The 13,442-nt window shown below is 40.5% G+C and overlaps 2 protein-coding genes across 6 annotated transcripts; both read right to left on the bottom strand.

The window, feature by feature from the left end:
• Positions 1-92: 92 nt before the first annotated feature.
• Positions 93-5,123, bottom strand: LOC111269738 (solute carrier organic anion transporter family member 74D-like). Of its 2 annotated transcripts, XR_002685902.2 has the most exons (5): positions 2,915-5,123; positions 2,218-2,447; positions 1,758-1,878; positions 1,017-1,526; positions 93-742 (listed from the first exon to the last, which is right to left on the bottom strand). XR_002685902.2 is itself a non-coding variant. In XM_022849554.2 (4 exons), exons 1-4 carry the CDS (start codon positions 4,436-4,438, stop codon positions 1,293-1,295), a joined length of 2,109 nt encoding a protein of 702 aa, XP_022705289.1. In that variant the 5' UTR covers positions 4,439-5,123; the 3' UTR covers positions 93-1,292. The 2 variants fall into 2 exon arrangements, 1 of the variants encoding a protein (XP_022705289.1); XM_022849554.2 differs by having other exon boundaries at positions 93-1,526.
• Positions 5,124-7,790: 2,667 nt separating this feature from the next.
• LOC111269759 (uncharacterized) lies at positions 7,791-12,639 on the bottom strand. 4 transcript variants are annotated; one of them, XM_086972221.1, is made up of 6 exons: positions 12,558-12,639; positions 12,354-12,412; positions 11,265-11,453; positions 10,681-10,920; positions 9,615-9,755; positions 7,791-9,468 (listed from the first exon to the last, which is right to left on the bottom strand). In XM_086972221.1, the coding sequence occupies exons 2-6, from the start codon at positions 12,366-12,368 to the stop codon at positions 9,325-9,327; spliced, it is 729 nt and encodes a 242-aa protein (XP_086828347.1). In that variant the 5' UTR covers positions 12,369-12,412; positions 12,558-12,639; the 3' UTR covers positions 7,791-9,324. The 4 variants fall into 4 exon arrangements, with proteins under 4 accessions (XP_086828347.1, XP_086828348.1, XP_022705314.1 ...); XM_086972222.1 differs by having other exon boundaries at positions 11,265-11,450; XM_022849579.2 differs by having other exon boundaries at positions 12,193-12,412; positions 12,558-12,599.
• Between the last annotated feature and the right edge of the window lie 803 nt (positions 12,640-13,442).

Below are 13,442 nucleotides of genomic sequence, written 5' to 3'. Positions count from 1 at the left end.
GGCTATTCCAGACGGACCCCATTTAAAAGCCCGCTGCACATTTAAAAATCGACAGAACCTCGATTGTTACAAGCAATAAACAGGCAAGTTCGTAAATAAGTAATCACTTTATTCGGCTTAATTTATAATATCGAGCATTTTTCGAAGCACTTCTAAATACCTATTAGATAGACCATAATAATTCGCACTAGTGCGTTAAGAGCCAAACAATAATCACAGGATAACCAGAAAAAGACTGGTGCTGGAAATAGTATAAAGCCTGTAATTTAAATCGAAACAAATGGGTCCACCAATTTTGTATAATTTGCCTGTTTTAATCCGGGCGCTAAGGCGACGCCACTTGTTACAATAACTTTTCAAACTAATTCTAATTGGCAAACCTTTATTAAAAACAAAAAACTTCGAATTACTACACGCTCATATAGAGACTTCAGCGATTTCTTTACCTTGTTCCTTTAAAACTAGCAATTCTCAAGTCAAAACGGTAATTTTTTATTTTTACAAATTTGGTGCGACCAGTGCCTAGGCTAGAAGCTGTGACTTTCGTCATCACGGGCAGTGACTAGGTGTTATCAGCTTGAAATATTTATACGTGAATATAAAATTTTCAGTCAGTTCTTTAGTCTTGCCTATTATTATTATTGCCTATATTAGAGTCTTGCTTTTTTTTTTACTTTTAGGCCTGATGGCTTCGAGATCCAAGAAGCGCACTCGTAGGATCTGCAATTATAGCGTTCTCATGCTGAAAAAAAAGCATGAGTATTCATTGGTGCACGAGCTACTGCATGTTATCATACATTCTTGGGGACGTAACGTAATAAGTAGCTGTGGATTAACGTCCTGCTTTCGTTAGATGCATGACAGGAATTGGGTTATTATTTGTTAATTTCGCCTACCGTATGCCCAAGAGCCAACTGAAGTTTGACGAGATATAGCCAAACACAGCTGTGCTCTAGAAGAAAAAAAGCAAAAGCATTTAACACAATTCTCGAAGGGTTAATATGTAGAAAACTCACCCTTCAAGTTGAAATGTTATGAACTCCGTACAATCCCCCGCATCGATGTTATCGTGCACGCAGTGGAAATTAGTCACGCATACATTTCACTTTGCTCATTCAATTGACATGTATTTAGCTAGAACAAATTATGTAATTAGCTATTCTATTCTGGTAAATGAAAAACTACTTTGTTGCTTCAACCGTCCATATCATTACCATGAGATAATTAAGTTATTATATATAATGTCTTAAAAATCAACTGGGATAATAAGTAAGGGCTCTTTCGTGACATGACTAACAATTCCGATGTTCAATATTCATAAGCTCTTGATTTTCATCATTGTCACCGGAATCACAAAACGTCAGGCTATGCGTCGTTTCCTGGGCGGCGATAAACACTAAGTCAGTGCCCTCGGAGGGTGCGACGTTGAACAAATTAATATGTAGTGTCGTAGCTGGTTTATCACGATCCCCAGGTTTGCACTTCCCCTTAGATTTGTGGGCACTCGGCCCTGTATTAGACTGTTCCTGGAAAGTACATGCATTAGCAGGAATAAGGGATTCGGTGCGATACCTTGCGTAAAATAGCCATATTAACAAAATAGATACTTTCTAATATAACGTCACTGCACATAAGAACACCCGATTAAGCAGTAAACAACAACGGCAGTATAATGCTATTTAAATATCACGTTATTGCTAAATTGCTCATTGTAGTTGTTCACGGAAAATTCAATTCGGATTGGATTTTTAACCAACCTTTTCCTTTCGATCCTCGGGATCATCGTAAAAATTTACGATTTTCCCGCTAAATATAAATACAAAACATTGGAACGCCGAACAGATGGTCAGAAGGATCAACGAGACGATGTGCATCCACCTGAAGAGTCATCAAAAGTAAGACAAACAGAGCAGTTTTTTTTTTTTCAGTTTTTTAGAACTAAGCGTTGAAATATAACTTTGTTATTTAAGCACTAGCGGCTGACCACTTTTTGCGGAAAACGGCATTTTAAAGGAGACCCTTACACGGATCTTACTTGAGAGACAGGCCAAATATATATATGTACAACAGTAACCAGTAAACGAAGTACACGAATTAGTGATCTTATTATTTGCTCGCACCAGGGGAAATACTCCGATTTTATGATAGATAGCAACGCAGCCGACAACTGTGTTTGAACCATCTACGTTCTATTCAACTGTTGGAACGTATACGTACGTTCTCATTTTAGGCAAATTGTAGATCCAACAGGCCCCGGTCTTGCCGCACTTGTCTTCCCAGACGGCGCACGAAATATCCATGATAAACGAAAATATGATTGGGTACGGGATAAACGCAAATATGTTTAGGACGACACTCTGGAAGGCTAGTGCCACGCTTTTGTCTTCGGGTAGAATCGAGCGTAGTGACAATAGATTTCCTCCAACGTACGTTGTTGATAGAATTACCTGTACATACGCAACGATATGAGCACATCGATCATTTCGGACGATTATACCAGTTACACCTACTCGAATGACTCTCACGAGAAATGTTTATAAATTGTTTTGTATTTTTTTTATAGGTGTGGTTAAATATTGATTTCACATATAGTCCCAAACAGTATTGCGTACCAGCTGATACTAAGACGTAATCTATAGAATATATTTCTAGTATGCTAGATGCTAATTTTGTCCCGATGTTAGAGCAGACATTTGAGGCTTACCCGCGAGAAAAAAAAAGTTGAGTTTTGGATAAATGTACCATTTTTACGTAATCAGTGTCGCCCATGGCGATTCCTTTTTATAAATTATAAAGAAAAGTTTGTTCAACAGACAGCTCTACCCAATAATATAGAATCATTCATATTTTTGCGTTGCATACAAAATTAAACATCACCAAACGGTCCACATTTGTAGGCCTGTAGGATAGTTACCTGAATAGAAAAGACTATAACACTATACGTCAGTAGCGGCGTTTCACATTCTGCGGAGCATCTGCCTGGAAATACTTCAGGCGTTTGCCCCTTGATGTACGTGAACGACGTAGATCCAAACGTCATGTCAAGACAGGAACAATCATAGTATGACTTGGATCCATTCTGAATTTGCGTGCACCCAGCGAAGCATGGGGAGAAGTACTGTCTTTGGGACACGGTATCGCACACGGGAGTGTACAGTGAGACGGAACAGTTGCAGCCGATACAATTACTAAGAATTGTTTCCATAACTGGACAATCGATTTTTAGCAGTAAATAGAACCCAGCTGTGGCAAGCACGTATGCCAAAAACGAATGCAACGCCACCAGTTGCGGACGAGGCTTGAAGAAATGTGTTATAGTTCCACCGACTGCAATACCGACAGCGTTCGAAAGCAGGTACACGGGTCCGGTAATAGTACTGGCCTGAGGAGCCGTACGCTGAAACTGATGTTCTAGGTATTTTGGGAAGTTGATATAATAGCCGGCTAATGCGATATAGCCCACTGTAAAACCTGAAAGCCGAAACATGAATACCCGACATTTGACAATCCGCATTAAAGCTGACAGCGTACTGCGCAGGTCGCCTGTTAACGATTTATTTTTTTTTCGGTCTCTGTTGTTAGCCTCGGACTTCGCACGAATCTTTTTGGGAAATAATAGTATAGGTATCCCCATCACGGTCAGGCCGATTCCGATCACGATGTAACCCATCCACCATGCACCAATCCAACGGGGATCCTTTGGAGTAAGACCTCCGCTAGAACCAGACGGACTTTCCCATTGCCGCAGCGTGCGCGAACTAAGCATAAAGCCTAGGACCGGACCCAACATACGCACAAAATACACGCCGCCTAAGTAAATAGCGCTGTTCTTCTTTTTAACATTATCGTCTAGATAAGCCGTACCTAGAACATAGTAAACAGTTCCACCGATTCCGTTTAAGAAATTTCCAAAAAATAAACTCCATAGCGGGATTGCCGAAAACGAGCCGTCGTCGCCGTGCAACTCGCATCTAGGATCCTCATATCGATCTTCTGCACATAGTTCAACTGGAACTGCCGGTGCAACTGTTGGCTGTAAATGAGGGACCAGCGTTTCATTTGCTTTTGATGTCCCGTAGTGGGTAGCAGCTCCGAACAAGAAGAAGGGAAGCATACTGACTGCACATCCAAGTCCGGACATAATCATGCCTACAGATATCCATGCTGTTTTTGAGGAGTCCTTCATGAAAAACATGATGAATATAGAGGCAATTATAGGTGAGATGTCGTCCCCAATCATAATCATACTGCACTGCTTTGATGACATGGAGAACCGCTTCTCTACTGTTGATAGGGTGCCGATGAGGTAAGAACGATAAGCGCTTTGAAAAATGCCAAGGACGGCAAAAACCAATGCATAGATTTTAGTTGACGCCAAAGTTTGCATCCAACCCGGCCGTAAGCCTCTCACCCCGCATAGATAGTCTTTACTTAACATAGCTAGGCTTTGTTAATTGAAGATCAGAACCGCTTCAAACAAAACACGTGACAATCTGAGAGTAGTAACCTTATATGTTTGCTAGAGTTAATACAGCATTTTTCGTAGAGATTCACTGGTTGATTGGACGTCACACCGATCTACTACCGAAATGCACAGCCACACGTGCTATATCCGAGGTCTCAATTCACTACAGATCATGCAGCACGATAATCTGTATGACGAGATGGCGCTGCAATGCATTCCTCTGGCATGGAAACACAGTCGTGTCATGGCCAAACTTGCGCACTTGCAAAATCGTTATTTGAAAGAATTTTATCGCGCGGCAAAAGACGACGGTGACGGCGACAACGAAAACTGGAACACTGTTTTATCTCACTTCTGTAATCGTCGATGACAGTTATAAAATGAAAGGTGAGTGATGCCAGAAAACTTTTGGCAAAGGAACTGCTGTCATCCTTATAATATATATATATACACGGTTTCACAATGGCAGAGCAGCTTCAACTCTGCCTTAAACTTAACACGTCCTTTTCATCTTCTTTTTGTCGTGCACTAAAGGAAGACTAGTTAATCCCAGATAGTTATTATCCTCCTGTTTGAAGCGACGTAAAGGCGTAGCGCCTCACGGCAATTGCACCCCTCCGCCATTCGATAACGGACACTCAAGGAGATAACCAATGAGTGCCCTTACCTTTCTATGACCATCTAGCCAGTCAGTTAGTGCTAGCGACATGCAGCTTGTATCGGGTTGTGGTTACACCGCGTTGTCCAATGGAGCTCCTGGTCTACACCAGGCGAGGTAAACGTCTTTAAACTCGGTCCCATCCCATGCCACGTCTGTGTACGAAGCAAGACTACAAGCACAAGGCCATTATTACCTACCGGCCGTTGTTGCACAAAGTAATTGTGCTACGGGCATGGCCAGCAATACATCATCGGCGCCTTACGGCTGCTTTACACCTCGGGTTCATTCCCTTTATTGAAGTCAATTGTACTATCGACAGGGATCACACTATCGCAAGGTAAAGGTACCTGTAGATTAGTAGATCACGTGACACTCATGCGAAGATCCGAGTAAAACCGTACGCTCATACTCTGCTTATCAAATGGAATGGGAATCCTTACTAACAACAATACATGTATATATACACCAGCTTACCTGATTACTCGCGTAGAATGATAAGCTGATTAAAGCCTTAACGAGCCTAGCGATACTACAGTAAAAAACTGATTGTATGTGGGAAGGATGGCGCTGCCTTTGGCGGACGCTTTCTGCTATGCTCACAATGATTTTTTAGTTTTTCCCCTTTTAAATTATTGTCGTTAATGAGCGGCAGAGCTATATGCCGACTCATTGACCCAAATGCGGAACCTGTCGCTGTTAATCTCCATTTTCATTAGAAGTAATACACCATATAATATGATGGAAATATCTGACGACCTTATTATAACGATACGTAACCTGTTACATCACTCAACTGGTACGCCTTTCGCATGCTGTCAGTGTCTATAACGGATGCTCAGTAAATTTTTTTTTTAAAAAGCTATCCTAAAATATCTTAGCTGTGTATCCCATTTCAAGCTAGAAAAATACATTTTTCAAGCAATAGGACAAAAATGTAATTTGTCGGGGAAACATTACCATACATTCCTGTTTTTCATGTAGCCTGTATACTGTATAAAATCGAACAAATAAAATTTTAAGAGGTCTAAATAGCAGGAAATGATGCGACTCCTTTTTTTTTGGGCGGGAAGGTATCCCGTTCAGCATAACGTCACATCAGAATGCTTATACGTACCTAACAATTGTGGGTATGAGCAGAGAAGCGGTAGTTTTTGCCCAATGGATTTTCTCGTAGAAAAACCATTCAATAGAAAATTCGACGCGCCAGTGTTACTGAGAGGCTTTTCAGACCCACGTCGTATGCTCCCGTCGGGGCTTGACCATTAAACGTTTCTGAGTTTTACGTCTGGTATAACAGTTAGGCATTGCTTCAGAAAGAACGCCGTGTGTACCAGCGCTATTTTAAAACTTTCTTCACTAATGTTGCGTAACGGATGTGGCTATATTCGATATCCCCTTGCTGGAACACTTTTTTTGTGCATAAAAATGGCGTAGCGTAATATTTTTTATTGACTAAACGGGGTAAAAAACCACGGGTAATCATATGTGATTGTACACTTCTGCGTAGAATTAGTTCATTTTTAAAGCTTCTTTTTTCATGTCAAAGAACAAATCGACGCTTTCGATTGAAGCTTCGATCCGTTGTTTACCAACTGATAAACTTCACAGAGGTTGAATGCGCTTTCCGGCGCTCACGGTATTGGAAAAAATGCTTTAAAAACGTTCTTTTCGACGCCAACGTGTTTTCGAAACTAATCCTGCTGCCGTACTGTACATGTGACTTATTCACAGGAAGTAGTCAGCCTAATCGGTTCTATAGGCCTATAGGACTTCTATAGGTTTTTACTTTTTCTAACGGTTCTCTAGGATGGACTTCAGCCGGCAGTAGGGCAAAAACCGATGCGAAACTTCATCAGCGGCACATTAGAGTGCGTAACTAATAAAAAAAAAAAAAGAAAAACAGCTCGTTTATGAATATTCACTTTACATATTAAGCGTATAGAAGAATGTGTAGTGTTTTTTGTTAAAGACTAAGATCTTCATTATGCAAAGAAAGCTTACTAAAATGCAGTGGATAATCACCAAGGTTGTAAAAGTGACGAATATTGCCTACTATCCATCAGTTAATTATTTTTTTTCTATTTTCTTATTAATTCGACCTATATTCTGCTTGATACTGCGTTTTTTTAAAGTTAATACTATATGAATAGAGAAACCGGTCGCGTTTGCACCTCGCAAATGCACCTCAACCTCTCAGCCAAATAGAGTAAAATTAACAACATCTTTATACAGATAAGGAAATTATGCTACTGGACGGCGGTCCTACAATTGGGTCTATTATCATAAGACGGTGCGAGGCAATAAGATTACTTACAGTCCTAAAAAAAGCAGCAATCACAGTTAACCCAAAAGAATAATTAGAACTTGGGAAATCATGCTAGAGCAGGTAGGAGAGCATTGAAAAGAAGAAGAAAGTGCCACGATACTTGGGCATGAAACGTATTTTTCGGCTAGTGAGATTCTATAATACTTTTTCAGAACCCTCAACAATCGTAAATAATTATGAACGGAAAGAAGAAACATGATTGATATTATACGGAAAATTTCCTTTAAGCTTATCCAAACTTACTTCTCCCTGCACACATTACAACCGGGTAATGTTGGCTATTCTAAAGTAGGCACTAAATATATATATTTATATGAGTAAAAACGACGAAAACGTCATACAGTCGTCTAGCAACACGTAATTTATTTTTACGTTAATACCACAAGTAATTTTGTAAATTGCCCCTTGTACTTCGGCCAAACAATCAGTTGACATATTCGCGTGACGTAGTGAGCGTTCTCCATTAACAATATATTAAATCTCACAGCCTTATATTATTATTATTAATTATAATTTCGTATCCGTTATAATTATACCAGTGGCATATATAATCTATATCAAACATGGCGCCTGCATTCATTCGACGTTTATTTGTTAATTACATTTTGTACACGATAGTTCATGACAAGAAGGTAACATTTAAAATGCACTAAAATCAATCTTTTTCAAAAAAAAAAACGCTTATTTCTGCATTATGCATCATACAAGCTAGTTAGGTAAGACCAGGACCCACTTGATGTTGAGACTTCCTAGACCGCCTCGATATTTACCTTTCGAATAGATTGCTTTCTGTCTGCATCCTCCTAATGGGACTTTTCAACGGCTTGCTTAGGCACGAACCATACTGATGTCTAACTGACACAACACCAGACATGCCCTGTAGATATTCCAGCTGAAGAAGTTAGTAGTCCTATTATTGGTCTTATATGACCATTAGGTAAATCAGAACTGACGAGCATTTTTCTAGTAGGACCAGAATATCGAATTCCAAGCGACAGAATACGACGCTACATAATTTGGTAGCATTTTTGTCATATGCTATACGGTGATAGGTCTCCAAGGCAAGGTAACTTGTTACTTGAGATTTTCGAAAGTACCTTTAGTACCATTAGTGATGCCTACGAAGGTTCGTAAGCGATGAAAAATCACAGAACATAGAAGAATGATGAGGATGACAGAATTTTGATGACAATTAGATGGTGGTTATGATGAGCGCAATGGTGTGTTAACCATTTTACGCGCATGAGAAAAACATTTGTTCTCTCGCTCCATAAAACTCAGCGTGACCCATATTCCAATAGAATTCGATAGCAAATAACCTACAATCGAGTTGTAATTTGCGCATATATATAAACATTATAAAGGGTAATATGGAGCACCATAAAATTGCACCACATATTTAGTAGCATCTAATGAAAAATAATTATATTGAAGTAATTAATGTAGTTCATATAGCTCCCAGACAGCATGGCGAATATGAGCTAAATCAAGCAGCTGTTAACCGTGAGTATTTTTTTTACATAAAACGACAGCTAATTGAAGGTTGACGTATTTTGAATTTGTCTATTGGTGCAATACAATAGCTATTTGGGTTTGCCCGGGGGCGTGGATTATCATTTTTTGCGTTGACTAGTGCTTACCCTTCGATTCCTAACACAGAGCATAAATGCTCCGGTTTAGCTTCACTCTAAGCAGCTTTTGAGTGGCCCCAGTACGCTGCCAAGTTCGGCCGTGTCGTGACGACGTGGGAACGTAAACCATTATGTTTCAGTTAATATAATAATGCTTGTATTAGCTCTGTGGAATGAAGTCCTGATAAGATTTCATGGGCCACTTTTTTATAATGCGAAGATAGCTGTGAAATTATCTTGCCTATTTCGAATTTTTTTGCGCGCGAAAACCTTGAATTGTGTTAACGGTATGAAGTGCCTCTTTTTTGAGCTCCTCTGTCGCCATTCCAGTGTAATGTTCGATGGCCTTATCGACCATTGGCCAAATCTCGTTTAACAAACGTGCCTGTATCATACAAACGACAACGAAACAAATCCATAAGATCGAAATCCTAGCTAGACAGAATTTTAATCGACACGCAAGATACAGAGGGATTCTTTTGGGGCACAATTTACTCGTATACGTTTGCTGACTGCATTTTAAGTTATTACCTGGATGTTAGTTCTGGTACCTCCGACTTGAGTTGTAACAAGGGGTGTTTGGCCTTGGAAGCCAAACAACGGTGCGAGAGCCTGAAGCTTGAACTGGATCAGTGCACCGAATATAGGAATAAGTATCAGCGCACCTAAGGCCTGAAAATATCGAAAAGGTGATATTTTTTAGTCTCAACAGATCGAGCAAAACAGAATTAACAACGAGTCTATTGCAATTGGACTAATAAATAATACTTATTAAAAATGTCAGTTTATTAGCTAACGGAAAAATTGTAATATCAGGAAATAGGATATGTGACGTAAGGCGTCGAGGGTATACTAAAAAATTATCTGAAGCACATGGTAATGGAGATTGTGTCAAACAAATACGGCAAAATAGGTAACTAAGAGGAACTTTTGTCTTTTACGACGCTAACCGAGTGTACAAACAAAAATAGGCCTATTAGCCTCCGAAGCCAATTCACGACACGATTTGCAAAAATTTATCGATCCAATCGCATTGTATGGAATCTAGGAGCTTAAGCTATTTCTACCTATTACGAGCTTCGCCCCGTTTCTTTTTTGCTTTATCTGTTTTGTCTTTTTTTTTTTCATTGCCCTTTGTTCAGCCTGTGCAAGTATAAATGGTTCACTGTATTTATAATAGCGGTAACGTCAAATGGCTGTTCCCGTATGCATAGGACCTAATAGCTCCTTTCACAATATGGCATAAACGACGCATGTGGAGTACACTATTGGTTACGCAATACAATTTAACTAAAAATATTCATTAGTACGTTTTATGATAGGTTGGAGGTGCTATGGCGTCGTTTTGAAACATTGAAAATGAGAAGGAAATTGCTGATCTTGATCTTTGACCGACCAGGTTAACATTATGCTCTATAAGAGAAACAAACTTTCAGAGGCAAAGGTACTCATCTTCCACGCACACCTTCCCAGAAAAGGAACTCTTGTAGTCCACAAAAAATTAGCCCAATACGCGGCTTTTTAAAGCGTTGTTTTGGGTCGGAACAATCCATAAAGCTATACTTTTAGTAATATAATAGATCGATAGATTACTTACCATGATAAACCAAGGGATGAGATCAAATCCTTTATGATGACAACCAAGGGAAGACTTGTAAGATGGTGAAACATGTCCGAATTCAAATTCGCTGTGACCGTACCCGCCATGGCCTCCATGTCCATATCCCCCTCCGCTGTACCCCCCCCCATGACTGCCGTAATGACCACCGCCATATCCACCATATGGGTGACCGCCGTGTGGATAGTTGTGGTATTCATAAGGATGACTCGCCGCAACCTAGAGTATCGCATCGGCAGTAATTAATTATATCAAAAACATAAATGATCATAAAATATGCAGATCTAACATTCTTTTTTAAACTTTTTTACTGTACATCCCAAAGGACAAAACAAATTGTTAGTTAGGAATTTTATTAAGTTACTTAGACAAACCCTTTTAAGTGTCTATTCTAAAGACAAGACGAAACTGTTAAGGGAGCGTTCGTTGTTAGAAGCCATTTGAGATTGTAATAGGCTAAATAGGTAGCAATTCACCAAGCTTGTTTTATGAAATTTCAAAAAGGCAGTGTAGCACTTGCCTTTACATTCGGGTATATTTAGTAGCATTTAGCTATTATGTACCTTGAGACTGGGCACCATAGGGCCGGGGCCCACCTGAAGGGGCCCCATAGCACTGGGGATGCCGATGGACCATACCTCTGTCTTTTTGGCCGACGCAGCCGCCGACGCATCCTTGGCAGCAGCAGGCGTCGGAGCGGCTAACAGATGCAGACTGATGGCCACAGCAAGGGCTAGAACGCTAGATATCTGCTATTAAGGCACGCAACAAATTTATCCATTGAAGGCAGGAAGCAAGCGTCATCCCCGACAAGGCAAGGCAAGCATCGTTAGTCAGTCAATAGGGAGTCAGCCAGTGAGTAGTACAGGACGTCGACCGATTATCGAAAACGTCGCACCGGCGAATAGACACATAAAATGACATTATCGACATTACGGACGCGTAATCAGAACGGGAACTTCCCCAGAACTTCCCTAACCCTCTAGTAGAGTTCGTACTCTACTAGAGGGTTAGGGAAGCCGGGGTTAAGGAGCGAACTTCAACTGGGGTGAATAGTTCAAACCAAATTTCCTCTATCGCCATTTAACCGCCACAGAAATAAAACAGGTTAATTAATTCATGGAGTACAATACCGTCAGTGCCACAAAATAAAGGCCTGTTTTCATCAATGATAAAAGCCTGTTTTTCATCTAGGTTATTACAATGTGCCACCATCTAAATGAAACCTCAAACAAAAATCGTACTGAGTTGAAACTATAAAAAGGAAAACATAATGAAGCTTTACCAATAAAATGAGATTCATTGCAATGTCTTAGATATTAAACTAGTACAATTTGATGTAGTACGATGATTGACTCTAAATGTAAAGCAAAAAAGTAATTTTTAGATTCTAGCAGGTTTCATCTACCGACCTCATGAATGTTAGAACTATATATCACTTTAGTATCCTTTCAGAACTACACTGAGGATCTCTATTATATCAACACATACAGTAGGTCGCACGCCTCGGGCAACCTCACTTTTTGCGCGCATCCCAGTCGGGCCGTATTTAGGTCCACGGTTGAAGCGGAGTGGAAATGACTGTTTATCCAATAATAAATTTGCACATACTTTATCGCACGATCGAAACGATAACCTCAACAGGTCCTTACCATGGACACTAACATCTTCGCGTCGACTAACGGATGGGACGATTACACAGAGGACACAACTGAAGGACAAGCAAAAAAAAAAACGACAAAACTCAACACTCGGGACGATTGACGACTTCAGATCACTATGAACAACGGCGACCACCAAAACGATGACTTTGTGGCCGCCTATACATCAGTCTTATATATGAAGCATTCGCTCACCCCCATTCCTCCTCCTTTTCCTCTACAGGCGTTCCCACAGCCCGATGCTTCAACGACACTGTACGAGGATGCTTCCAAGCCGGGAGAGTGAAGTGCGTACCTAACTAAGAACGCTGACAGCATTGGGCACCCCGAGAAAGGGTTGATAGAGTTGAAAAAAGAATAAAACCCGTTGCTGCTGCTGCTGATAACGTTGTCGCGTTGCGGATGAAATGTGAAATTCCGGTGCTTTTTACCCCCCAACACTACTGTGTTACTGTTTATTGTGTGATCTTTGCTTGTAACGTGTCTCGACACGTGCTACACAGTTTGTCTAGAGCAGAACAGCACACGAAAGTCGAACATCGATGCGGTTGGTTTTGTCCATCTAGTGTTTACCGCAGCATAAATAATTTCAACTAAACAAACCATCCCGTATGTTACGTCAGCGTGATGGGGTAAAGTTCGTTGTGAGCATCGTTTGTCGTTGTTGTCCGCGCTGTTGTTGACTTGAATGTCATTATTAATGGCCCGAAGATTAGCCATCTAGAAGAACAGTTGAAAATCTAGCAGTTATGTCAGTGGTGGCGTGCTTTCAATACAATATGCGTGTAGAAGTCTGCTAAAACCCCGTTCCGGATCTAATTCAACCGCTCATTCAACGAACGAATCAACTTCTATAGTGGTAGCATTTTTAAGCGTCGCGTCAGGGTGTGGCCCTCGAGTTTGCCTCACCAGTTTGCCCCCGTTGAACAATTACAGCAACAGCAGCATGGCTGGTACCGTGTTGTGAACGGATAGACAGACAGACAGACAGACAGAGGAGCAATACCGGCTACAAGAAGCATGGCATAATAGCGCTCATGTCAGTAAGTATGGTTTGTGCACAAACCATATTTGTTTACG

The sequence above is a fragment of the Varroa jacobsoni genome, unplaced genomic scaffold, assembly GCF_002532875.2.
Source record: "Varroa jacobsoni isolate VJ856 unplaced genomic scaffold, vjacob_1.0 scaffold_1410, whole genome shotgun sequence".
Lineage (NCBI taxonomy): Eukaryota > Metazoa > Arthropoda > Arachnida > Mesostigmata > Varroidae > Varroa > Varroa jacobsoni.
The sequence above is the reverse complement of the archived record's forward strand: the minus strand, read 5'-3'. Positions and strand labels throughout refer to the sequence as shown.

Excerpts from the sequence above, each read along its gene's own strand:
- LOC111269738 (XM_022849554.2), bottom strand. The coding sequence starts at position 4,438 with ATGTTAAGTAAAGACTATCTATGCGGGGTGAGAGGCTTACGGCCGGGT. Across the intron at positions 2,448-2,914 it reads TTATAGTCTTTTCTATTCAG|GTAATTCTATCAACAACGTA; the intron begins GTAACTATCCTA and ends GCGTATGTACAG. Across the intron at positions 1,879-2,217 it reads AATTTGCCTAAAATGAGAAC|GTGGATGCACATCGTCTCGT; the intron begins GTACGTATACGT and ends ATGACTCTTCAG.
- LOC111269759 (XM_022849579.2), bottom strand. The coding sequence starts at position 12,234 with ATGCGCGCAAAAAGTGAGGTTGCCCGAGGCGTGCGACCTACT. Across the intron at positions 11,454-12,192 it reads CCCGAGGCGTGCGACCTACT|CAGATATCTAGCGTTCTAGC; the intron begins GTATGTGTTGAT and ends GTGCCTTAATAG. Across the intron at positions 9,469-9,614 it reads GTACCAGAACTAACATCCAG|GCACGTTTGTTAAACGAGAT; the intron begins GTAATAACTTAA and ends TGTATGATACAG.